Source organism: Aquarana catesbeiana, linkage group LG06 (assembly GCF_042186555.1).
Source record: "Aquarana catesbeiana isolate 2022-GZ linkage group LG06, ASM4218655v1, whole genome shotgun sequence".
NCBI lineage: Eukaryota > Metazoa > Chordata > Amphibia > Anura > Ranidae > Aquarana > Aquarana catesbeiana.
In genome coordinates this window covers 248,360,360-248,385,240 of record NC_133329.1, presented here as the reverse complement: position 1 = coordinate 248,385,240, position 24,881 = coordinate 248,360,360, and the positions used below count along the sequence as shown (strand labels likewise).

At 44.1% G+C, this 24,881-nt stretch overlaps 1 protein-coding gene across 4 annotated transcripts in view; it reads left to right on the top strand.

The window, feature by feature from the left end:
* Positions 1 to 24,881, top strand: part of PGAP1 (post-GPI attachment to proteins inositol deacylase 1) — a 479,543-nt gene that overhangs the window by 92,376 nt on the left and 362,286 nt on the right. For all 4 annotated transcript variants that reach the window (XM_073633146.1, XM_073633147.1, XM_073633144.1 and 1 more), the window contains exons 8-9: positions 1,315 to 1,420; positions 21,282 to 21,337. In XM_073633146.1, coding sequence (XP_073489247.1) covers positions 1,315 to 1,420; positions 21,282 to 21,337 — 162 coding nt within the window. The remainder of the gene's footprint in view (positions 1 to 1,314; positions 1,421 to 21,281; positions 21,338 to 24,881) is intronic.

The following is a 24,881-nucleotide window of genomic DNA, read 5'->3' as shown; positions in this document are numbered from 1 at the left end:
ACCATCAGATGTTTTTTCACCTTAATGCATAGGATACATTAAGGTGAAAAAAACGGAAGGTTTACAATCCCTTTAAGTAGCCATTTTCTGCCCTGTTAATTTTTTCCCAAAAATCCTCTGGCTCCACTTTCCCTAGTAAATCTTTATGTTGTTTCTCAGATCAAACCACCCTTTGCTTCTTGGGACTTCAATTTGCTTCTCTCTGCATTGCAGAAATCTCATGACAATGGAAATCGCATTGTTTTTAATGGAGCCTGTTCACATCAATGCAACTCGGCACAATGCATGTTTAGACTACTTTGATGTGATTCCAGTGAGCTTTTGGTCTCGTAGAATATGCAAACCATGTCCAAGGTGCACTACATAATTGCACTGAAAATCCTATCAAAATCTGATCGTAGCAGTGTGAACCTAGCCCAAAGCTGGCCATAGAGGGTTGGAATCTCGATCGGTTCAGCAGGGACTGGCCAAGATCCCAACAATGTATGGGCAGGCTGATTGTAGCTAAGTCAATCCATCAATTAACTTGGGTACAACCTCTCCTAGGAGGGATGGCTCCCTGTGACCCAAACACCCCCCCCCCCCCTCGATGGGAGAACACAATAGCTCCGCAAGAGGGATTCCCCTTTCAACACGAACTGTGTTGATGGGAGAATCAAGTGATTTTACTTTCCTGCAACCATGTATCATTTAAGGCTGGCTTAAAGTGGTTGTAAAGGCAGAAGGTGTTTTAATTTTTTTTTTTTTTGCAGTCTATGCATTAAGATAAAAAAAACACCTGTGTGCAGCAGCCGCTCCAGCACCCCCTAATACTTACCTGAGTCTCCTCTCTCTCCAGAGATGTCCTTAACCATCCAAGATTTTCCTCCTGATTGGCTTGAGACACCGCAGCGGTACTATTGGCTCCCGCTGCTGTCAATCAAATTTAGTTAGCCAATCGGGAGAGGGGGCCGAATGGGGGTCTCCGTATCTGAATAGACACAGGGAGCTGTGACTCGACTCGGGTACCCCTATAGCAAGCTGCTTGCTGTGGGGGCACTCCACAGGAGGCAGTGGCCAGGAGAGCAGAAGAGGGAACTGCACAGGGCAGGTAAGTATAATATGTTGATTTAAAAAAAAAAAAAAAAAAGCAACAACTTTACAATCACTTTAAGTGTTCTGCCATGTCTGCCCATTAATAGGGAAAAGCTTGCGACTTGAATGCAATCAAAATTTTATAATTGTATTACCCTTTTTTTTTGAACGGTGTACATTGTCTTACCAATGCCTCTTTCCTTAGTTTTTTTTTATTTTGTTATTTTTTTTATTGCATAGATCACAAATGATCCTGAAAAAAGAATGATGGTTTTAAGTCATCACTTTGTGAGACATCCAGCAAAGCAATACGAGTCGGCATATGAAACAATCACAAGTGTTTCAGGTATGTAAAATGTCCAGTAAAATATTTCCAGTGAATCTGTCTGGATTAATATTACAATTTAACCACTTGCCGACCGCCTAACGCAGATATACTGCGGCAGAATGGCACGGGCAGGCAAAATCATGTATCTGATGCCGACTGAGGCGGTCGGCATCGTTAGGGGAGCAATCCGTGCTGAGGGGGAGGCCACTCATTCGTGGCCACCCCCTTGCAATCGATCCCAACGAATGACAATCTTCCTCTGCTGCTGTAATGTAAACAGCGGCAGAGGAAGTGATGTCATCTCTCCTCGTGTCGGTCTTTTCGTTCCGGCGCCAAGGAGAGAAGACATCCAAGTAAGTGCACCAACACTACACTAACAGTAGAACACTCTAGGCACACTTTTCGCCCCCCGATCACCCGCCTGCACCCCCTGTCACAGTGACCCCAATAGCAATATTTTTTTTTTTTTTTTTTTTTTACTGATTACTGCATTGGTGTCATTTGTGACCGTTATAAGTGGTAGGGCAGTTAGTGGTAGGCCCCTTTAGGTCTAGGGTACCCCCCTAAACCCCACCTAATAAACGTTTAACCCCGTGATCACCCCCTGTTGCCAGTGTCACTAAGCGATCGTTGTATTAGTGTCACAGGTGAGGCTAGTTAGGGAGTTAAGTATTTAGGTTCGCTGTCAGCGTTTTATAGCGTCAGGGACCCCCATATACTACCTAGTAAAGGTTTTAACCCCCTGATTGCCCCCTAGTTAACCCTTTTACCAGTGATCACCGTATAACTGTTACGGGTGACGCTGGTTAATTAGTTTATCTTTTATAGTGTCAGGGCACCCGCCGTTTATTACCTAATAAAGGTTTAACCCCCTGATCACCCGGTGGGTGATACAAGTTAGGTTTTAGGGTCAGATAGGGTCTGCATCGCCCCAGGCAGCGTCAGGTTAGTGCCAGTACCTCTAACACCCACGCACGCAGCATACACCTCCCTTAGTGGTATAGTATCTGAACGGATCAATATCTGATCTGATGAGATCTATACTAGCATCCCCAGCAGTTTAGGGTTCCCAAAAACGCAGTGTTAGAGGGATCAGCCCAGATACCTGCTAGCACCTGCGTTTTTCCGCTCCGCCCAGCCCACCCAAGTGCACTATCGATTGATCACTGTCACTTACAAAACACTAAACACACATAACTGCAGCATTTGCAGAGTCAGGCCTGATCCCTGCGATCGCTAACAGGTTTTTTTGGTAGCGTTTTGATACAGTCGCTAACAGTCGGGAGCTTTTTTACCTGTGAGTCTCACTAGTGTACCACTAAATTTAGAGCCCAAAATGGCAAATCGAAGGTACACTAGTGAAGAGGCCTACACGTTTCTGAGCATGACAGATAGTGAAGAGGAAGTCACTCATCTGTCAGATTCAGGCTCAGAATACGATCCTGTAGAGGACAGCGGCTCCATGACAGATGGTTCTGACGACGGAGTTGTGGTCCCTGTCAAGGTAAGGCATACCAGAACCCGATCTTCTTCTTCTGTCATTGATGTGCAAGAACCGCAGGTCCCTCGTATGGAGCAGAGCAGTACTAGCGCTGCTATTCCTTCCGGTGAACTGGCAAGCACCAGCGGCCTAGTACACCCTGGTCGTAGTCAATCCAGCACTGCAGTATCATGTGGTGACGTGGCGAGTCCCATAAGTGCAGTTCAAGCTGGTGAGGTGGCAAGCACAAGTAGTGTCCCGGTGCCACCAAGAAGACGAACACAGGCCCATCGTGCCCATAGTGCCCTTCCTGCTGCATTCGCTAACCCTAATTGGGAACCCACCACTTCTGCAGCACCCGTACTTCCCCCATTCACTGGCCAACCCGGCATTCAGGTGGATTTTACGTCACTTGATTTTTATTCGCTGTTTTTTACCGAAGATCTCTATAGATCTATTGTGGACCAAAGCAATTTGTACGCTGGTCAACACATCGCCACTATTCCTCAGTCCTCCCTTGCCAGAGATTGGAGACCAATTACGGTTTCCGAATTTAAGCTCTTTCTGGGCCTTTCCCTCAACATGGGCATAACTAAAAAGAGTGCGTTGCGGTCATATTGGTCCACTGACCCAATTCACCGTTCTCTGCCTCCATGACCAGGGCACAATACGAGCAGATCTTGCGGTTCATGCACTTCAATGACAATGAACTCTGTTGTCCTAGTGGAGACCCTGGATATGATCGGCTCTACGTAATTTGGCCCCTCGTAAACCACTTCAACCAACGTTTTGCAGACTTGTTTACTCCCCATCAAGTTGTCTGCTTTGATGAGTCCCTGATTAAGTTTTCTGTCCGCTTGTCATTCAAACAATACCTTCTCAGCAAGCGTGCCAGATATGGGGTCAAGATGTATAAGCTCTGTGACAGGGCCACAGGCTATACATGTAGTTTTATGGTTTACAAGGGAAAAGATAGCCACGTAGAGCCGACAAACTGCCCTGACTACATAGGAAGCGCTGCCAAGATTCTGTGGGACTTGGTGTCACCCTTATTCGGAAAGGGGTCCACTTATATGTGGACAATTATTACACGAGCGTGCCAGTTTTTAGTCACTTATTTAATCAGCAGATTGGAGCATGTAGCACCGTGCCACCTAATCGCCGGGGCTTTCCCCAGCACGTTGTAGATTCCCGTCTTAGGCTGGGGAGAGAGCCTGCTTCAGGTGTAATAACTTGCTCGCTATGAAGTGGAGGGATAACAACGTTTGCGTTCTTACCTCCCTTCATGCAGATACGATGGTCCAAATTACTACGGTGGCTGGTGTTGTGGAGAAACCCCTCTGTGTCCACGAATATAACCAAAATATGGGAGGAGTGGACCTCAACGACCAGTTGGCACTGTACCTAGTTGCCCGTAAGGCCAGACGCTGGTACAAGAAAGTGTCTGTTTATTTATTTCAATTGGCTTTGCTGAACGCTGATGTGCTATACAGAGCTTCAGGACGGACTGGATCCTTTCTTAAATTCCAGGAAGAGATCGTCGGAGCCCTTCTGTTTCCAGACGGTGCTCCACCTCACCTTCCCCAACCAAATGCAGTAAGCCGGCTGCATGAGAGGCATTTTCTTTATGTCCTCCCGAGTACCCCTACCCAACGAACCCCCCAAAGAAGATGTCGTGTCTGCAGCAAGTGCGGATATAGGCGTGATGCCCGCTATTATTGTCCCTCCTGTCCTGACAATCCTGGTCTTTGTATTGGTGAATGTTTTGAACGCTACCATACACTAGTTCAGTATTAGCGTAGGGTACAACACTTTCACAGGGTCTCCCAAGATGCCATTGCATTTTGAGAGACCCGAACCTGGAACCGGTTACAGTTACAAAAGTTAGTTACATAAAAAAAATAAAGTAAAAAAAAAAAAAAACACAAAAATATTAAATAAAAAAAAAACAAAAATAGTTGTCGTTTTATTGTTCTCTCTCTATTCTCTCTCTATTGTTCTGCTCTTTTTTACTGTATTCTGTTCTGCAATGTTTTTTATTATGTTTTATCACGTTTGCTTTTCAGGTATGCAATTTCTTTATACTTTACTGTTTACTGTGTTTTATTGTTAACCATTTTTTTGTTTTCAGGTACGCCATTCAGCTGCAGAGCGGATTTATTTATCTTGACAGCAACAGCGTTTGCTCCCACGATACATAAAGTCGTGACTCCAGCGCTGTCAGAGGTGATTTCACCACCACAGTTAAAAAAAAGAGCATGTGTGCCGAAGCATGGGGGCAGCAGGGGCGGAGGAGCGATTTGCTCCTAACTTTTGCGGATGGATGCCCCCATGCTTCGGCATATATATATATTTTAGGCACAGGTTGCGTTAAAAAATGTTTTATTTTTTACTATGTTTTTTTTGTATTTGCTTTGCAGGTATGGTAAGTCTTACTGTTATACTGTAATGTTACTTTGTTTTATTGTTAACCATCATTTGCTTAGCAGGTACGCCATTCAGTTGCAGCGCGGATTTATTTATCTTGACAGCAACTGTGTTTGCTCCCACGATACATAAAGCTGTGACTCCAGCGCTGTAGGAGGTGATTTCACCACCACAGTTAAAAAAAAAAAGAGCATATATGCCGAAGCATGGGGGCAGCAGGGGCGGAGGAGCGATTTGCTCCTACCTTTTGGGGCTGATGCCCCCATGCTTTGGCATATATAAACGGTGCATGTATGCCCATCATTAGAAGTGGGTGGATGAAGGGAGGAATTATAATGGTGGGCATACCCACCGATCAATCTCTTTTTTTTTTTTTTTTTTTTTTTCGTTCAGCCCACAGGCTGTATGAAAAAATAGTTTACAATATATGCCCAACAAGGACCAGCAATGTACTGGTATGTTGCTGGACTTTGAGTGGTTAAACCAGAATGATGCCTACAGGTTTAGGTATCATCTTGGTATCATTCTTTTCAGCCAGCAGTCAGCTTTCATGTAAAAGCAATCCTAGCGGCTAATTTGCCTCTAGACTGCTTTTACAAGCAGTGGGAGGGAATGCCCCCCCCCCCCCACCATCCTTTATGTTTTTCTCTGGCTCTCCTGTCCCAACAGGGAACCTGAGAATGCAGCCGGTGATTCGGCCAGCTGACCGTAGAGCTGATCAGAGACCAGAATGGCTCCAATCATCTCTATGGCCTAAGAAACCGGAAGCTACGAGCATTTTATGACTTAGATTTCGTCGGATGTAAACAGCGCCATTGGGAAATTGGGAAAGCATTTTATCACACCGATCTTGGTGTGGTCAGATGTTTTGAGGGCAGAGGAGAGATTTAGGGTCTAATAGACCCCAATTTTTCCAAAAAAAGTACCTGTCACTACCTATTGCTATCATAGGGTATATTTATATTCCCTGAGATAACAATAAAAATTATAAAAAAAAATGAAAGTAACAGTTTAAAAATAAGATAAAGAAAAAAAAAAAAAAAAAGCACCCCTGTCCGCCCTGCTCTCGCGCAAAGGCGAATGCAAGCGTCGGTCTGGAGTCAAATGTAAACAGCAATTGCACCATGCATGTGAGGTATCACCGCAAAGGTCAGATCGAGGGCAGTAATTTTAGCAGTAGACCTCCTCTGTAAATCTAAAGTGGTAATGTGTAAAGGCTTTTAAAAATGTATTTAGCATGTCGCCACTGCACGTTTGTGCGCAGTTTTAAAGCATGTCATATTTGGTAGCCTCATGTTTGGTAGCCTAAGATCATCTTTTTTATTTAATCAAACATTTGGGCAATATAGTGTATTTTAGTGCATTAAAATTTAAAAAAAGTGTGTTTTTTCCATAAAAAATGCGTTTGAAAAATCGCTGCGCAAATACTGTGTGAAAAAAAAAAAATGAAACACCCACCATTTTAATCTGTAGTCCCTTTGCTTTAAAAAAAATATATAATGTTTGGGGGTTCAAAGTAATTTCAAACAAAAAGTGTCAGAAAGGGCTTTGTCTTCAAGTGGTTAGAGTGGGTGATGTGTGACCTAAGCTTCTAAATGTTGTTCATAAAATGCCAGGACAGTTCAAACCCCCCCCCCCCCCAAATGACCCCATTTTGGAAAGTGGACACCCCAAGCTATTTGCTGAGAGGCATGTCGAGTCCATGGAATATTTTATATTGTGACACAATGTGCGGGAAAAAGACACTTTTTTTTTTGTGTAGCACAAAGTTGTCACTAAACGATATATTGCTCAAACATGCCATGGGAATATGTGAAATTTCACCCCAAAATACATTGTTGCTTCTCCTGAGTACTGGGATACCACATGTGTAAGACTTTTTGGGAGCCTAGCCGCGTACGGGACCCCGAAAACCAAGCACCGCCTTCAGGCTTTCTAAGGGTGTAAATTTTTTATTTCACTCCTTACTGCCTATCACAGTTTCGGAGGCCATGGAATGCCCAGATGGCACAAAACCCCCCAAATGACCCTATTTTGTAAAGTATACACCCCAAGCTATTTGCTGAGAGATATGGTGAGCATTTTGCAGACCTCACTTTTTGTTACAAAGTCTTGAAAAAAGAAAAAAAAAAAATTTTTCTTGTCTTTCTTCATTTTCAAAAACAAATGAGAGCTGCAAAATACTCACCATGCCTCTCAGCAAATAGCTTGGGGTGTCTACTTTCCAAAATGGGGTCATTTGGGGGGGGGGGGTTGTGCCATCTTGGCATTTTATGTCCTTCAAAACTGTGATAGGTAGTGAGGAGTGAAATCTAAAATTTACGCCCTTAGAAATCCTGAAGGCGGCGCTTGGTTTTCGGGGTCCCGTATGCGGCTAGGCTCCCAAAAAGTCTTACACATGTGGTATCCCAGTACTCATGAGAAGCAACAGAATGTATTTTAGGGTGAAATTTCACATATTCCCATGGCATGTTTGAGCAATATATCGTTAAGTGACAACTTTGTGCAAAAAAAAAAAAAAAAAAGTGTCTTTTTTTCCAGCAACTTGTGTCACAATATAAAATATTCCATGGACTCGACATGCCTCTCAGCAAATAGCTTGGGGTGTCTACTTTCCAAAATATTCCACATATAACCATGGCATGTGTGAGCAATATATCATTTAGTGACAACTTTTTGTAATTTTTTTTTTTTTTTTTTTTATCATTATTCAATCACTTGGGACAAAAAAATTAACATTCAGTGGGCTTAACATACCTCTCAGCAATTTCCTTGGGGTGTCTACTTTCCAAAATGGGGTCATTTTGGGGGAGTTTTGTACTGCTCTGCCATTTTAGCACCTCAAGAAATGAGACAGAGGCAGTCATAAACTAAAAGCTGTGTAAATTCCAGAAAATGTACCCTAGTTTGTAGATGCTATAACTGTTGCGCAATCCAATAAATATATGCTTATTGACATTTTTTTTAACAAAGACATGTGGCTGAATACATTTTGGCCTAAATGTATGACTAAAATTGAGTTTATTTTTTTATAACAAAAAGTAGAAAATATAATTGTTTTCCATTTATAGTGCAAAAAATAAAAACCGCAGAGGTGACCAAATACCATCAAAAGAAAGCTCTATTTGTGGGAAAAAAAGGACGCAAATTTAGTTTGGATACAGCAATGCATGACCACGCAATTAGTAGTTAAAGCGACGCAGTGCCAAATTGTAAAAAGTGCTCTGGTCAGGAAGGGGGTAAATCCTTCCGTGGCTGAAGTGGTTGATGTAAAATGAATTGTGAGCTAAGCTTTAGCTGTTTTCTGCTAAAGGGTTGTTTAATTAACCAGTTCAGATTCGCGCTATTGCTGAATGACGGCAACAGCATGGACCTGCTTTGCCGGGACAACGTCTATTGACGTCGTCCCGTGCACGAGCGGCCTGCGTGCCCCCTGCAGGGCGCGCGACGCACTCGGTGATCAGCGAATCTATGAGACTCGCCTGATCACAGATCGGAGTAAGGGGTCGGTCCCGACCCCTTACCACGTGATCAGCTGTCAGGCAATGACAGCTGATCATGTGATGTAAACAGAGCCGGTAATCGGCTATTTTTTTTCTCCTCCCGCTGACAACGTGAGGAGGAAAAAAAAGCCGATCACCGGCTGCCGTGAGAGTGACATCAGTCCCGATCACGGCGATCATCTGTGCCCTTTGCCAGTGACACCTAGCAACAGCAGTGCCGCCTACCAGTGCCCACCAGCGTCACCCATCAGTGCTCACAGTGCTACCCATCAGTGCCCACAATCATTGCCACAACAACAGTGCTGCACATCAGTGCCACCTACCAGTGCCCATCAGTGCCCCCCATTACTGCCCATCAGTGCCACCCATCAGCGCCCATCAGTTGCCATGAGTGCCGCCTTATCTGTGCCTATGAGTGCCACCTTAACTGTGCCTATCAGTGCCGCCTCATCAGCGCACATCAATGAAGGAGAAAAATTACCTGTTTGCAAAATTTTATAACAAACTGAAACATGATTTTTTTTTTTTTTTCAAAATTTTCCAATTTCATTTGGGTACAGTGTTGTATGACCGCGCAATTGTCATTCAAAGTGCGTCAGCGCTGAAAGCTGAAAATTGGTCTGGGCAGGAGGGGGGTTTAAGTGCCCAGTAAGCAAGTGGTTAAACATAACGGGCAAAGACTGCTTTGTGCTTGATAGTTATAGTTAAAATCAATTTCTACATTGTTTTAAAAGAAGTTTGCACAGAGAAATACTATATTACCGACCTCTGATTATAAACTGCAAGTTTTTCTGTCATGCTGATTTTTGAATGACTAAGCTTGAACAAGTATGCAAGTCAGGCTTTTGATTTTGCTGTAACTTAGCTTTCTTATAACAGAGCTTTTTAGATCTCAGTATATTAACACTTGGATATTGACAGCCTTTTAGCTTAAAAGGGGATTTACTCCAGAGATAAAACTTTAATTCTGCCACTCTACGAGACTCTGGTTCGGCCGCATCTTGAGTATGACATCCAGCTCTGGTCACCAGTCCTCAGAAGGGATGTGCTGGAACTGGGGAGGGTCCAGAGAAGGGCAACAAAGCTAATAAAGGGACTGGAGGACCTCAGTTATGGGGAAAGACTACAAGTATTAAATGTATTCTCTTGATGCTTAAGAGGAAATATGCCTTACTGGTGACCCTAGCATAGGAAAAACTTTTCAGTTGGAGGGAGTTTAAAAAGACATTTGGCCATTCATTGAAACTGGAGAAAAACTCCTATCTAAATAGAGACACTATCCAATGTCTTGGTTTGGACGTATTGCCTCGATCAAAATGACCATACTGCCTAAAATACTGTATTGCTTTATGACCCTCCCAGTGCCCATCCCATTGGTACAGCTTAGAAAACTTCAGACAGATCTTTTAAACTTTACATGGAACTACAAGCAGCACCGCGTAGCTCGCTCGATACTCTATGCCTCCTGGAATGAGGCTTTCCCAAACCTCTCCTGCTTCTATTATGCTGCCCAGTTGAAAGCAATCGCATCCTGGGTTACCCTTCTGGCCTACAACCGCAAGACCCAAATAGACAAATTATGGATAGCCCCCATCCACCCGAGCAACTTATTGTAGAACACAAATGCTGATGTCCCTTCCACTTTCCTATTACATACTATGAACCTGCTGTGTTCCATATGGAAACCATTGAATTGTAGCAACCCTCTTCAATCTGAGGCCTCCTTAGTCGCAGCCTTTCTCTACAACCCTAAGTTACTCGATAGTCTAACCAATCAAATCATCTCCCCTTGCTTACAGAAGAATATGTTCCACTATGGACACCTAGTGAACCCGGTAACTAGGGTACTACTACCCTTCGACGAACTTGGAGCTAAACACGACCTCCCCCATACTGCTTTTTTTTTGGGTGCCTTCAGATATGGCACTACGCTTTTACTATCGCCCCGACTCTTCAGTTCTCCATACCTTCCCCATTTGAAAGAGTAGTCCTATCTGGCCCCTCACGGAGAGGACTGGCCTGGGACATATATCAAATTCTAAATTCTTCTGTCAGACTCTCATTGGGGAAACATAGCTAAATGCGTAAATGGGAAGAAAATCATGGGGAGGAACTGTCTCCTGAACAATGAAGAACTGTATGGTCTTGTGTGGCTAAAAGCTCTATATGTACATTTTATAAAGAAAACGCTTATAAGGTGCTCTTTGGTTGGTACCTAAGACCACCTCGCTTACACGCCATATACCCATCGGCTTTGGATCGCTGTTGGAGATGTCTTCAAGACCGGGGCACGCTGCTCCATATTTATTGGAACTGCCCAGCTCTCCAGCCTTATTGGCGCTCGGTACAGGGGCTTCTCTATCAGCTGTTTGAGGTAGATATCCCGCTCTTCCCTAAGCTATTTCTACTCGGCCTTCTCCCTTCTCCCCTTCTTCCCAGATTAGCAAAAAATCTCGCCACACATATACTCACAGCGGCAAGGTGCTTAGTGGCGCAACACTGGAAAAATCAACATCACCCAACACTTTTGGACCTCCTATGCCAGAATTAAAGACGTAGAGCTCATGGAGTCTATGTCGGCCCGCTTAGAAGATGGTATGTCTCGGCAATATGAGAGGACTGGTACCTCCGGGTGGAACCCCCTTAATTGCTCGGGGCACCCCTACCATGTGGGCCAAGTCTATGCGGATCCTCGAGTGATGAGTCTAGCTGGTTGGAACTACTCTCCCATACACTATTCCTCCCTCCCTCCCCCCCCTCTTTTCCTCCACACACCTCCCGAAATCCGCTTATAGGTATTACTACTGTGTTATGTTCACTCTCTTGTAGAGCCATATTTCAACCTCCTTTTATAAATCAGCTATGCTTCATGTTTGATATTTGCAGGATGCATCCACACCACCTAGAGAAAGTCTGTTGATCCCTCATTTTTCATTACTCCCCCTCTTTATTTTATTTCATTACCCCCTCTTGTACTTGTGCCCGATATTTTTGTATTGAAACACTCAAAGCATAATAAAAAACTGTCAATTATAAAAAAAAAAAAAAAAAAAAAACAAACTGGAGAAGCGGTTTAACCTTAAGGCTGCATTCACACCTGAATGTTTTCAGCTCGTAAAACGCCTGAAAAATGCCCAACAAGCAAAATCACATTCATTTCAATGTCACCTGTTCACATCTGAGCGTTTTGTCACCTGAAGCAAAGTGCCTGAAAAACGCCTTAAAGTGATTTTATAAAGGCTCGTTTTTTTATTTTAATTTTATTTTAACAAACATTTCATACTTGCCTCCACTGTGCAGCTTGTTTTGCACATTTCTGGGGTCCCTCGGCGGCTTTCGCGGCTCCTCCCCGCTTAAGATAACCCCCTAGGAGAAGCGCTCTCCCAGGGGGTTACCTTGCGGGCGCGATCCCGAGTCCAGCATTTGCATCCATAGACACGAAATACGGGGCTCAGGTATGTAAAACATAGGATGCATTAAGGTGAAAAAACATGAGGGTTTACAACCCCTTTAAGCTCAAAAAAGAACATGAGCTTCTTTGGGGCAGATTACAGGTGTTTTTCTGCTTTTTACATTGGTGACCTGTACAAAATTGCGGTCAAAACGTTGTAAAAAATACACGACTTTGAAATGCTCAGGTGTGAATGCAGCCGTAGAGGGTTCTTTAATGTCAGAGCGGTGAGGATTTGGACCTCCCTTCCACAAGCAGTGGTAGCAGCAGGTAGTGTCGCTAGTTCCAAAAAACATACAGGGATGTAGGATTTGATAATAACATAAACTCAAACACACACCACAGGTTGAACTGGGTGGACTGGTGTCTTTATTCAACCTTAACAACTATGTAAGCTGAGCTCCTAAATTAAAGACTTCACATTATTTGTTGTCTAGTTGCAGTAGATTACACAACAATCAGACTAAGGTAGGGTGAGTAAACATTAGCACAGTTTTTTTTTTTTTCTTTGATGCAATTAGTAGCTCACCACCTGGTTCCTGGAATTTGTTATCAACAAGAACTCAATAAAATAACAATAACAGCGTAACCCTAATATAACTAATATGTAATAAAAAAAATACTAATTATGATCTAGCTACAATAATGACCTAACCCTAATAACAACCTAATACTAAGAGCATATGTAGACATGCAAAGAATTTTTTGTGCCCGTTAACGGTGCATGTTTTTAGGCATTTGTGTCACGTTAAATGCTTGCCAGACACCCCTTCTGAGTGTTGATTTTTTTTATTGCATGGATTTTTTGTAATATCTCAGCTAGTAACACTTCCTAAACGCATTTCAGACGTGCTGCGGACACCATAGGGACGTTTGAAAACACATTTGCAGAGCATTTATATTGACATTGATTGAAGCATTTGGGAAATGGCAAAGCCTTGCAAACACATGTTGGGTCAGTGTTGATGCAACGCAGTGCGAAGTAAAGCTAACGCATCAATGTGAACAACACTGAGCGCTGCAATGCACACAATTTTGACAGGCGTTCTTGGAGCGTCAACAAAATTCTATTGAAACACCTGCTTTGGAAGCTAGTGTAAACTTGGCCTAATAACAAACCAATTCTAATAATAATAGCAACAAACTAATAACAGCCTAGTCCTAATAATAACAGCAGTAATGAATATAAGTAAATGCTGCATTCTTATATTAGTACTGTGAACCTATAACATGATTACATAATCTAGATCAGATTTCTGTACCAAATGTATTATCTTTATGATGAGGGTTTGTTTGTTCCTTCATGACTGTGTATGTGTGTGTATGTGTGTGTGTGTATATATATATATATATATATATATATATATATATATATATATATATATATATATATATATATATATATATATATATATATATATATATATATATATATATATATTTATATATATATTTATTTTAATGGGTTATGGGTGCTTCTGGTAGAATGCTCAAACATTCCCATAGACACACTCCTAAACCTTGTGGACAGCCTTCCCAGAAGAGTTGAAGCTATTATAGCTGCAAAGGGTGGGCCAACTCAACATTGAACTCTACGAACTAAAACTGGGGTGCCATTAAAGTTCATGTGCGTGTAAAGGCAGGCGGCCCAATACTTTTGGTAATATAGTGTCCTGTCATGGAGGTGGGCCTTCTTCCGTGGTGCTGCATATATGTGCACCTGCATTTGTGCTGGTGCCATGGGTATCCTGGCTAGTGAGTCAGGAGAAGCAGCTCACAATCACATGCATTTTGTGATAGCCTGTGATTGGCTGTCACCATGAAAACTACAAGGGCTTGTTCAGACTAGCGGTTGGGGGAAAGGGTTGTGTGTGGTAAAACTCAGTGGTTGAGCCGCACTTTTAGCGCACTATTGTTTTTTTGGCCCCACTACCGGTACAAACAACAAATAACTTACATCTATGTGGTAACACCATGAACATCGGAAGTAGGAGAATATTTATTTTGGTGGTGGGTCAGGTTGCTAGCGAGAAAAAGACAGATAAATGAACTATGTTAACAATTTTTTTACTACACTTCGACTAGTTTTCCTTTCATATATAAAAAAAACTATTCATACACTGCTCAAAAAAAATTAAAGGAACACTTTTTAATCAGAGTATAGCAGAGGGGGTTGTTAATCAGTTTCAGCCGCTTTGGTGTCAATGAAATTAACAGGAGGTGCACTAGATGGGCAACAATGAGACAACCTCCAAAACAGGAATTGTTTTACAGGCAGGGGCCTCTGACATTTTTTTCCCCCTACTCATCTTTTCTGACTGTTTGTCACTAGTTCTGCATTTGGCTAGGATCAGTGTCACTACTGGTTGCATGAGGCGATACCTGGACCCTATAATGGTTGCACAGGCAGTTCAACTCCTCCAGGATGGCGCATCAATGCGTGCCGTTGCCAAAAGGTTTGCTGTGTCTCCCAGCACAGTCTCAAAAGCATGGAGGAGATTCCAGGAGACAGTTACTCTAGGAGAGCTAGACAGGGCCGTAGAAGGTCCTAAACCCATCAGTAGGACCAGTATCTGCTCCTTTGTGCAAGGAGGAACAGGATGAGCACTGCTAGAGTTCTACAAAATGACCTCCAGCAGGCCACTGGTGTGAATGTCTCTGACCAAACCATCAGAAACAGACATGAGAGTGGCCTGTGGGCCCCGTGCTCACTGCCCGGAACCGTGGAGCTCGATTGGCATTTGCCATTGAACATCAGAATTTGCAGGTCCGCCACTGGTGCCCAGTGCTTTTTACAGGTGAGAGAGCAGGTTCACCCTGAGCACATGTGACGGACATGAAAGGGCCTGGAGAAGCCGTGGAGAATGTTATGCTGCCTGTAACATTGTTCAGTATGACCGGTTTGGTGGTGGGTCAGTGATGGTCTGGGGAGGCATATCCATGGAGGGATGCACAGCCCTCTACAGGCTAGACAATGGCACCCTGACTGCCATTAGGTATCAGGATGAAATCCTTGGATCCATTGTCAGACCCTACACTAGTGCAGTGTGGTCCTGGGTTCCTCTTGTTGCACAACAATACCCGGCCTCATGTGGTGAGAGTATGCAGCCAGTTCCTGGAGGATGAAGAAATTGATAACCACGCTCGCTCGCGTGACCTAAATCTAATAGAACACATCTGGCACATTATGTTTCGGTCCATCCGACACTGCCAGGTTGCACCTCAGCCTGTTCAGGAGCTCAGTGATGCCCTGGTCCAGATCTGGGATGAAATACCCCAGGACACCATCTGGCGTCTTGTTAGAAGCATGCCCCGATGTCAGGCATGCATACAAGCACGTGGGGGCCATACAAACTACTGAGTACCATTTTGAGTTGCTGCAATGAAATTTCAGTAAAATGGACTAGGCTGCTGCTTCATTTTTTCACTTTGATTTCCAGGGTGTCTTTGAATTCAGCCCTCTGTGGGTTGATAATTTTCATTTCCATCAAACGATGTGGCATCTTTTTGTTCCTAAACACATTACCCAGTCCATATCAGTATAGATAATCCAGCATGATATTTGACCCTATTGAGGTCTGATGTGTTTTCAAAGTGTTCCTTTAATTTTTTTGAGCAGTGTATTTGCCCTGAATTGAGGATCCAATTTATCTTTATCCACCATTGTATTGTGATGTAATCATGTAGCGGCGATCACATGTGCAAGATTCCACTGCCATATTGTTATGTAATCCGTATAGCAGTGAGATTTGCACAGTAGTGGCCATACAATCACTCTCACTATGGTGCTGTGATGAAGGGAAAGGTTTATGATGGTTTCTGTCATGTGATGGGTGTTAGTGGTGCTGCCAGGTTGTGTTTGGGAGGGAGGGGGGCGGTGTATGAGATGTTTTACCTCACCCACCCAGCACAGCATGCCATCCCCAATGCCACAGCATCTGCCAGCTCTGTTTACAAACCTCTGTCTCACCAGACAATCTATCACAAACCCATACACCCATTCTCACCACAACACCTACCACAACTGTCCACCCCTGCCCCTTCCAGCACCGCAGCACCTGTCGCAACCCCCTACCCCTCACCACAGTATTTGTAACACTATGTTCCCCTTCCACTCTAACCCCTATGCCTGCCACAAGATCCCACCCCATTCTTCCTACTACACCCAACAACCTCCACACTGTGCCATTCATCAACCGACTACCACACCTGCCAGAACTCCCCTTACCATTTTACTAGCCTGCCTGCATTACATCCTTCTTGTTTTCCCCAACATGCCTCATGCCTTCCTCTCACAACACACCCCTCACTACCACATCACATGCCAGAACTCCTCACAACTCCTAAATAACCCCAGCTCCTACCACAAATCTATACTTCCACTCTCAATACCGCATCTATCGCAACTGTCCCCTTGGCCCTGGCCCTCCAGATGTTGCGGAACTGCAAGTTTACCCAGTTTACTGCCAGAACACATCCCCCGATGTGTTCCGCTGAGCTCCCCGCTGTGACCTCTCCTCCTCACAGTAATACCTGAACAGCGCCGGCCCCATGGACTCCTTCGCTCCAGCTTGTCCCTCTGGTGCGGCCTGTGTGTGATTACAATGAAGGGGGCGGGGCTCGGTGGAGATCATGGGAACATTGGGAGAGGTTCAGCGGCTGTTAGCTGACCTCCCGGCCAGTGGGGGGACACCAAGGAGCGGCTGGATGGCGCTAGCGTGGACTCCTAAACAATACTGCCCACCCACGGCTGAGGTGGACGATGAAGCGGTAAGGAGGAGGATGGATCCTCTGATCTACATCAAGATGTGTGTGGGGGGTGGGCGTGTGAGTAGTGCAGGAAGTAGGAATCTGGTAGGTCAGTGTAGGTAGGTCTGTGTAATGGTCAGGGTAGTGGTCAGGTAGGTCAGTGTAATGGTCAGGTAGGTTAGTGTAGGGCGGGGGGCATGCAGGTCAGTGCAATGATAAGGTAAGTCCGTTTAGGTAGGTCAGTGTAATGGTCAGGTAGGTTACATATGTAGGGCAAAGGGGGTGGCGTCAGGGGCGGAGCCAAGGGGCAAAATGCGGTTTCTTCTAGGGTGTCAAAAAACCTTTGCACCAGCCCATGCTGACGATTGCAGCATTTCTACATACAGTGGGGACGGTTAAGTATTCAGACCCCCTTAAACTTTTCACTCTTTGTTATATTGCAGCTATTTGCTAAAATCATTTAAAGTGGAGTTCCACCCAAAAGTGGAACTACCACTCATCAGATTCCTCCCCCCCTCCGGTGACACAGTTGGCACCTTTCAGGGGGGAGGGGGGTACAGATACCTGTATATTACAGGTATCTGTACCCACTTCCGGCGTAGATAGCCGCAGAATCTGCGGTTATTTACGCCACTTCCTGCTCCCTCCCCGCTGCCTGCTGGGAAACACACGGGTCCCAGAGGCAGCAGGGAGCATTCGTATTGCGCGGCGCGACTCGCGCATGCGCAGTAGGGAACCGGGAAGTGAAGCTGCACGGCTTCACTTCCTGATTCCCTTACCGAAGATGGAGGTGGCAGCACCCGAGGACGGAGAGACGCTTCGGCCTCGGGTGCCGACATCGCGGGCGCCCTGGACAGGTAAGTGTCCATGTTTTAAAAGTCAGCAGCTGCAGTATTTGTAGCTGCTGACTTTTAAAAAAAATTTTTTCGGCGGCGCTCCGCTTTAAGTTCATTTTTTTTTCCTCATTAAAGTACACACAGCACCCCATATTGACAGAAAAACACAGAATTGTTGACCTTTTTGCAGATTTTTTAACATTTTTGCAGAATGTCACCAATTCTGTGTTTTTCTGTCAATATGGGGTGCTGTGTGTACATTAATGAGGAAAAAAAATGTACTTAAAAGATTTTAGCAAATGGCTGCAATATAACAGAGTGAAAAATTTAAGGGGGTCTGAATGCTTTCCGTACCCACTGTATGTGTATTGTATTTGTTGTTTGTACTCAAAGTAGAGCTCAGAAACAATTGTGTGATAGCATTTTTTGCATTTTGTATAAAAAAAAAAAAAAAAAAAAAAAAAAAAAAAAGCTTTACCCTCTAGCAAGGAGAAAAATATGCAATGTGTATTATATAATGTATCTTGTATCAATACGATGTATTATATAATTTAACTTGTATGTAATACAATGTTTATTTTTCTTCATTCAAAAGGATAAAAAAACACAGCCTCTGGCTATCACAGTGATTAGTCATTGTTTAGCCCACCCCTATCGCAGCAATAAAGTGATTGGTAACTGGCTCTCTACTCTGGGAGCACGCTGTGCAGTGCATTCCCAACGCACACAGGTACACATATATGCAGCTCCGCTGATAAGGCCCACTTTTGTGAGGCTGTGTATGTGTACAATCAGCGGGAAGGGTTTAAGGTAAATTACTAGTGGTTAATAAAATGACAATTCACTTGCTATGTAAAGTAAAGTTCACTCAATCCATGATCTAGAACAGGGGTCAGCAACCTATAGATCGTGATCTACCAGTAGATCGTGGACAGGTGACTGGTAGATCACGGGCTTGCTGACCTGCCATACCAGAGCATCAAACAGTGCAATCCAGAAGGACTACTAATAAAGTTGGATCTGTAGTAGGGAGCAAGAGCCACATAAGTCAATGCCTCCTCTGTAGTGCTGGCTCCTGTCTGATGTGGTACCAACTGCACTTCACCTCTTATCCTTGTGCTCTCCAAAGGAGTGTCGGCAGGAAAGAAGAGATCCTCGGGTCAGTGTGAAGCAATACACTGGGCATAATATAGGGCTGCTTTCACACTGCGATTTTCTCACACCACGGGTGCAGTGTACCCTCAGCTTTCCTGCGGGCTTGTTGAGCTTAGCCATAGACTAATTGTATCCTGGAGGTTTGGTGCACTTTTTAAAAGTGCACCAAAACTCCTGAATGCAGGACTTTTGGTGCGCTTTCAGAAAGTGCACCACACCTACAGGATATTATAGAAGTATATGACAAAGCGCATCTAACCCAGGAAAGTTACAAATGCACTGCACTGCACCCACAGTGCAGGTAAACCGCAGCACTTCAGTGTGAAAGCAGCCTTATAGGGGGCTCAGAAAACTAAGGATTCATTTACATTACCAGTTTTGGGGCTAATAAAACCCCATAGTTAAGATGTCCCCGCCCCAACTGCACCCCGTTTAGCTGCAGTGGCCAGGGGTGTGCACATGTCACAGCCGCAACAGGAGTTATACGCCCTGTCATATTTGGTGGGTATAACACCTGCCAAGCATGACCCATTCAAGTGAAAGAGGTCACACTGCAAGTGCCCTGCAACTTTGTGCAGTACAGCAAACAAGGTATTAAAGCAGGCAGCATTGTGTTGCTTTCTCACCACCTGATTAACCCCTTGGGCCCCACAGAAGCTTGCAGTTGCAGGGCGCTTGCAGAGTAGCCCCATTTATTTGAATGGGTTGCGATTTGCCAGGCAGTAGTACCTACCAAAAGCAACGGGGGGTTTAATTCCAGCTGGTAAACTCAACCACAGGTTTTTACCACACCCCAACTTTGTGTGAACGAGCCCTAAGGGTGCCGCTGCGGAATGCAACTGAGGGCTCATTCACAAGTGAAGCAGGCACTGCTGCTCCTCTGAAAAGCGATCAGAGCATGCTTGACAGGTGGTGAGGCGATATGTTACCTTCCCATCACCTGATTTTAAACCCATGATTGCCATACTACCATATAACAATCACATGTATTGCATGGCAATTGGAGATTTAAATCAGTTGTGAGGAGGCGACTTTGGGCAGTACTGTGACGGGTGATCTTTGACTTCTCCCATGTTGTTCAGGTAGCTCTCCACCTCTTAAAGTTGCCTACCCCGATCTAGAACAACTAAGTGCAGAACTTTGTCAACAAATTGTACTTTTTACCTTGATTCTGTTAATAGGTTTCCTACAACAGCTCAGTAGCAGCCTTCCCTCTTTTCTGTTTTTTTTCCTTCTAAATTCTTTCCCCAAGAGATTCCCGTTACTTTTCTGCAACTCTAGTCTTTAGTTTTCCTACTGGTTATGATTAGGGCTCATGCACACTGCAACTCTAAGGAGCTCAAAGAAGCGGCTCCTACAGGTTTTTGAGCTCTCATTTTTTCTGCCTAGAAACTCCCCTCCATGTAAGAAAATGTGTCCATGCACACTTTGGCTTTTTCAGGCATATGCTCCTACAGGCAGAACCCCCCCAAACTCACGTTTTTGAGAGGCGCTAGTGCCCCAAAGAGCTCAAAAGAGCTTGAAAATGTTTGTTCCAGCTTTTTGTTTTGTTTATACAGTGGTTAAGAAAATCCTATCTTGGAGGGCTTGTGAAAAAAATGCTTATGCTCAAAGAAGCTGAAAGGCGCTTGAAGGAGCTCAATAAAAACATGCACAAGAGCACGAAAAAACAAGCTTCTTCAAGCTGAAATTAGGCCCCTTTCACACTGGGGTGGTGGGTGCGTCGGCGGTAAAGCGCCGCTATTTTTAGCGGCGCTTTACCATCAATTTTGCGGCGCTATTCGGCTGCTAGTGGGCAGCAGTGCTATGCCGGCGGTATAGCCGCGCTGCCCCATTGATTTCAATGGGCAGGAGCGGTGTATGCACCGCTTCTTCACCACTCCAAAGATGCTGCTTGCAGGAGTTTAACGTCCTGCAAGCGCACCGCTCCAGTGTGAAAGCACTCAGGCTTTCACACTGGAGAGACAGGAGCTGCTCTTTACAGGCGCTATGCAGGCAACATTTTTAGCGCTGTAGCGCCTGTAAAGCACCTCAGTGTGAAAGGGGTCTAAAAGCTCAAATGCCTGTAAAAGTAGCTTTTTTTTCTTTTTTGAGCTGCAGTGTGCATGAGCCCTTATACTCCTTAAGGTTGGTGAGTTATATAGCACATGATCACTGTACTGATGTGTTTTTTCTCAGGTGTGTGAATGGAAAAATGTATTTCCATAAACTGTCATTTAGAATGTTTTCAGTTTTTTTATTTTAAATGTATTATTAATATATATATATTTTTTTTTAGTGTTCTCAACATGGGTTTTAGTTGAAACAAGAAACTGGAAGCACTCTGTTACTGGTGTAAGTTGTGTGTTTTTATTTTATTTTTTTTGTCTTTAGGTGATCTTGTTTTAATTTCCTCAAAAACTATAAAATGCACTTTTTCGATCTGATCTTGTAAGGTAGATTTCCAGGCATTTTTTTAAATTTTACTGGTATTAAAAAAAAAAAAAAAAAAAAGAATCCTTAAGCACATTTTAGAAAAATACAAAAATCAACTTGCAGTAGAACTATAGGCAAACATTTTTTTTTTCATTTTGGATAGCGCAAGGAAGGGTTATAATCCCTGTCAAATTATTTTTTCGCCATCTGTGTCCTATTGCAGAGATTTCACTTCTTGTCCCATAACCAAACAGGAAGTGAGAGGAAGTCCCTGTAATTCAAGGGAATTTTTTGGGGACCCTCCGTTCACCAGAACTAGTATACCCATTGGAAGATTTCCCCTCTAATACTTTTCTGGGGACAACCCAAAATTTTGGGTAATTTTTTAACTTTCAATGATAATGGTAAACTGGACCAATAGAGAGGGTGAATCTCCCTAACAGGGGCACAGACGGCAATACAAACTGGCAGGTGTTCTAATCCCTCTCCACTCTATCCAAAACAAAAAAAAAAATCAGCTTTGCCTTTTAGTTATACCTTTTAAAGGTAGCATTGATTCCGTGTGAACAACCGGTATGGGTGACCTGTTATCCCTAGCATAGGTGAAATTCCCGTTCCCTGTTCATGTTCCACTGGTATCCTATATTAAACAGAAAAACAAAAATGTACTATATTTCAGCTTACAAATTCTTAAATGTGATGGCTTCATAAGTTATCTTTTTTATCCCTTTATTTTAAATGATGCATTCATCACCTTTTGGAACATGTTACACCGTATTTAAGGTGGAACATGTAACATGTTCCATCAGCTGCAGCTTTTCCCCCTCTCCTGTGACAATTAGTGGGGATCTTCTCCCCCATGCCCACTGTCACGATTTGAAAATTTTGCAGCCACGTGGCTCCGGCCATACAGCCGCATCATTCATCCACAGTTTCTTGTGAATACACGATCTACAGCTACTTTGTGGCTGACGGCTTGTAGTTCTGAATGGACTGCGAGGTCACTGATGAGCGGGCTAGTAGTTCATTTACAAGCCCTGCAGCTTGGAAACAGTCAGCCCATATGCAGGGCTTGTGTGCTGGAGTGTGGCATTGCACCCCTAATCCACTGATCAGGGGTGCAATGCTTTCCAGGCTTCTTAGGGAAAAATAATAAATGAGCATTTATTTCCCTGCAAAAATATTTGCATTTATTTATTTATTTTTTTCCCAAAAGGTGAACTTATTCTTTAAACTTGTGAATTGGCCCGTAAGGGCTCAATTACACTTGCTTTGGCTTCAACACACATTAAAGCGCCTACTGCTTCAACATGCTTTTATGATGTGTTTTTGATGTTATGGTGGTGCTTCGATGAAGTTTTGGTGGTGCGTCAGTGATGCTTCCGTGATGCTCTTTTGAAGCTTTGTTGAAGCTTGACAGATGCCGTGTGTGTGTGTGTGTGTGTGTGTGTGTGTATATCTCATACCTGCAATTTCTCCAAACAAAGCGAAGCTAAAGCTGGGTTAAAATCTCTCAAAAGCTGCAGGCGCTTCAAGTGAGCTTTGTCATAGAGTTCTGTGGAGGCTTTGAAGCGCCACTAAAGCGATATGGGGTATAATTTTTTAAGCAAAGCAACCGCTAGGTGTAAACAGTACTGTAAGCTAACCATTTTATTTATTGACAGGAGCTTTGACTGGCATTTAGAGAGCTTTAACAAAGTGTGTCCAAAGCCTTGTTTTGAAGCAAGTGTAAACTAGCCCTAGCACACTTCTGTCTTAGGATGGCTTTCTTTGGATGGATGAGCAACAGACAACTCTGGACTGCAGCTTTGCTAGTCTGGAGAGAGGGTAGTGTTGGATGCTCTAAGTGATCTAAAATGACTTGCATAGTTACATAGTTAATCTGGTGGAAAAAAGACACAAGTCCATCTAGTTCAACCAACAACCTTGACTAACAAATTAAGACCCAATAACAGCTAACGCTTTTTAAGCAGTTACAGTAGCAGTTTCTTAACCGTAAATCACGGGACACAGAGCCATAGTAATTACTATGTGGGTTATAGGACACCTTCAGGTGATGGACACTGGCACACCCTAAGACAGGAAGTGCACTCCCTATATAACCCCTCCCACTACTGGGAGTACCTCAGTTTTTTCTCCAGTGTCTAAGGTGTTGGTCACGAGTAAAGATGTGCTGTGCTGAGCTCCATTGGAGCAATCCTTGCTGGGGCTAGCTATGCAGCTGGATCCATTCAAAGTGTCTTTTTAGGCTGAATTGAATGGTACCTGGGCCTAGTAGCGGGAGAAACAAGGTTTAGCCCGTAATGCTTCTCTTTCTAGAGAGCTGGACCCCGGGATCCAGTGCTTTTGTTTTTTTCAGCCATTAGTTTATTCTGGCGGGGTGCTATTACGGGTCCAGGAGTGCGGATCCCCCGATAAAAAGGGGCCCCAGTTACTGAAGGTTTTTTAAACGGAGCCCACTGTGAGGGCTGAAGATTGGGTCTGTTGGTTTTACCACAGAAATCCCTGAGGCGGGAAAGGTAAGTGGAGATTTCTAAGGGATTTTTAACTTTCTTATGAATTGTTTCCTTTAAAAAGTAAATGTTGTTGTCATGCCTAAAAGTCACCACTGGGGGTTGTATAGAGCACGTAACTTGTCATGCTTTCTCAGATCATGCTGTGTCAGCAGAAGCTGCAGTTTCCTCCGGCTAGCAGTCACAGGACTCCGGTAAGATGTTGGGGGGGGGGATTTTTCTCTAAAAACTCTCCCCCTCTCTCTGAGTAGAGGGAGAAGCCAGAATGATCTTCAAATGCTGCTCCGCTCTCCACCACCTCTGTACGGAGGTTTTTCACAGCCCTGCTCCTCACCGCCCTCCCCCTACACTCACGCAGATCCCGTTGGATCAGAGGTCTGCGCTCGTGCGAGAAAATGTTTTTGAAAGGAGTAGGGGGGGCATGGTGGAAACACGGTGTGGGTGTGGCTTACCGTGGCGTTGGCGTGCAGCAACGTCCAGCGCAGGGGTACTTTTTAAAAGGCTCCATTTTTTGCTGACTGCAGCCATCAGAGAGACACAAAAGCTAAAAAGGGGCATGTAAGTGGTGACACTGGCATTATTTTGGCACATTTACTGAAGCATCAGGCTGAGCATTAATGGCAGCGACAGTTGCTGGACTATTTTCTCAAGCAGTGAATGTGATTTCTTCTGGTAGTACCTCTGCATTTGTGCATCGGGCTATGGTCAGAAGGGGAGGTAGAAACACCCCAAAAAGGGCTCAAAAGGGACTCCTTCAAGCTCTAAACAGCCTAAACTCATCTCTACAATGGCATCCTCCCCTCAGAGTGAGCCATCAGGGCTATCAAATGTTGCAATTGTTTTCAATACTGCAGCCCCTGTCTATATTACTGGAGAAGGTTTTTTCCTCAAGCCATAATAGGATTGGCTAGCGGCTTTAATCGCATCCCAGATTGGGATAAAATGTGATC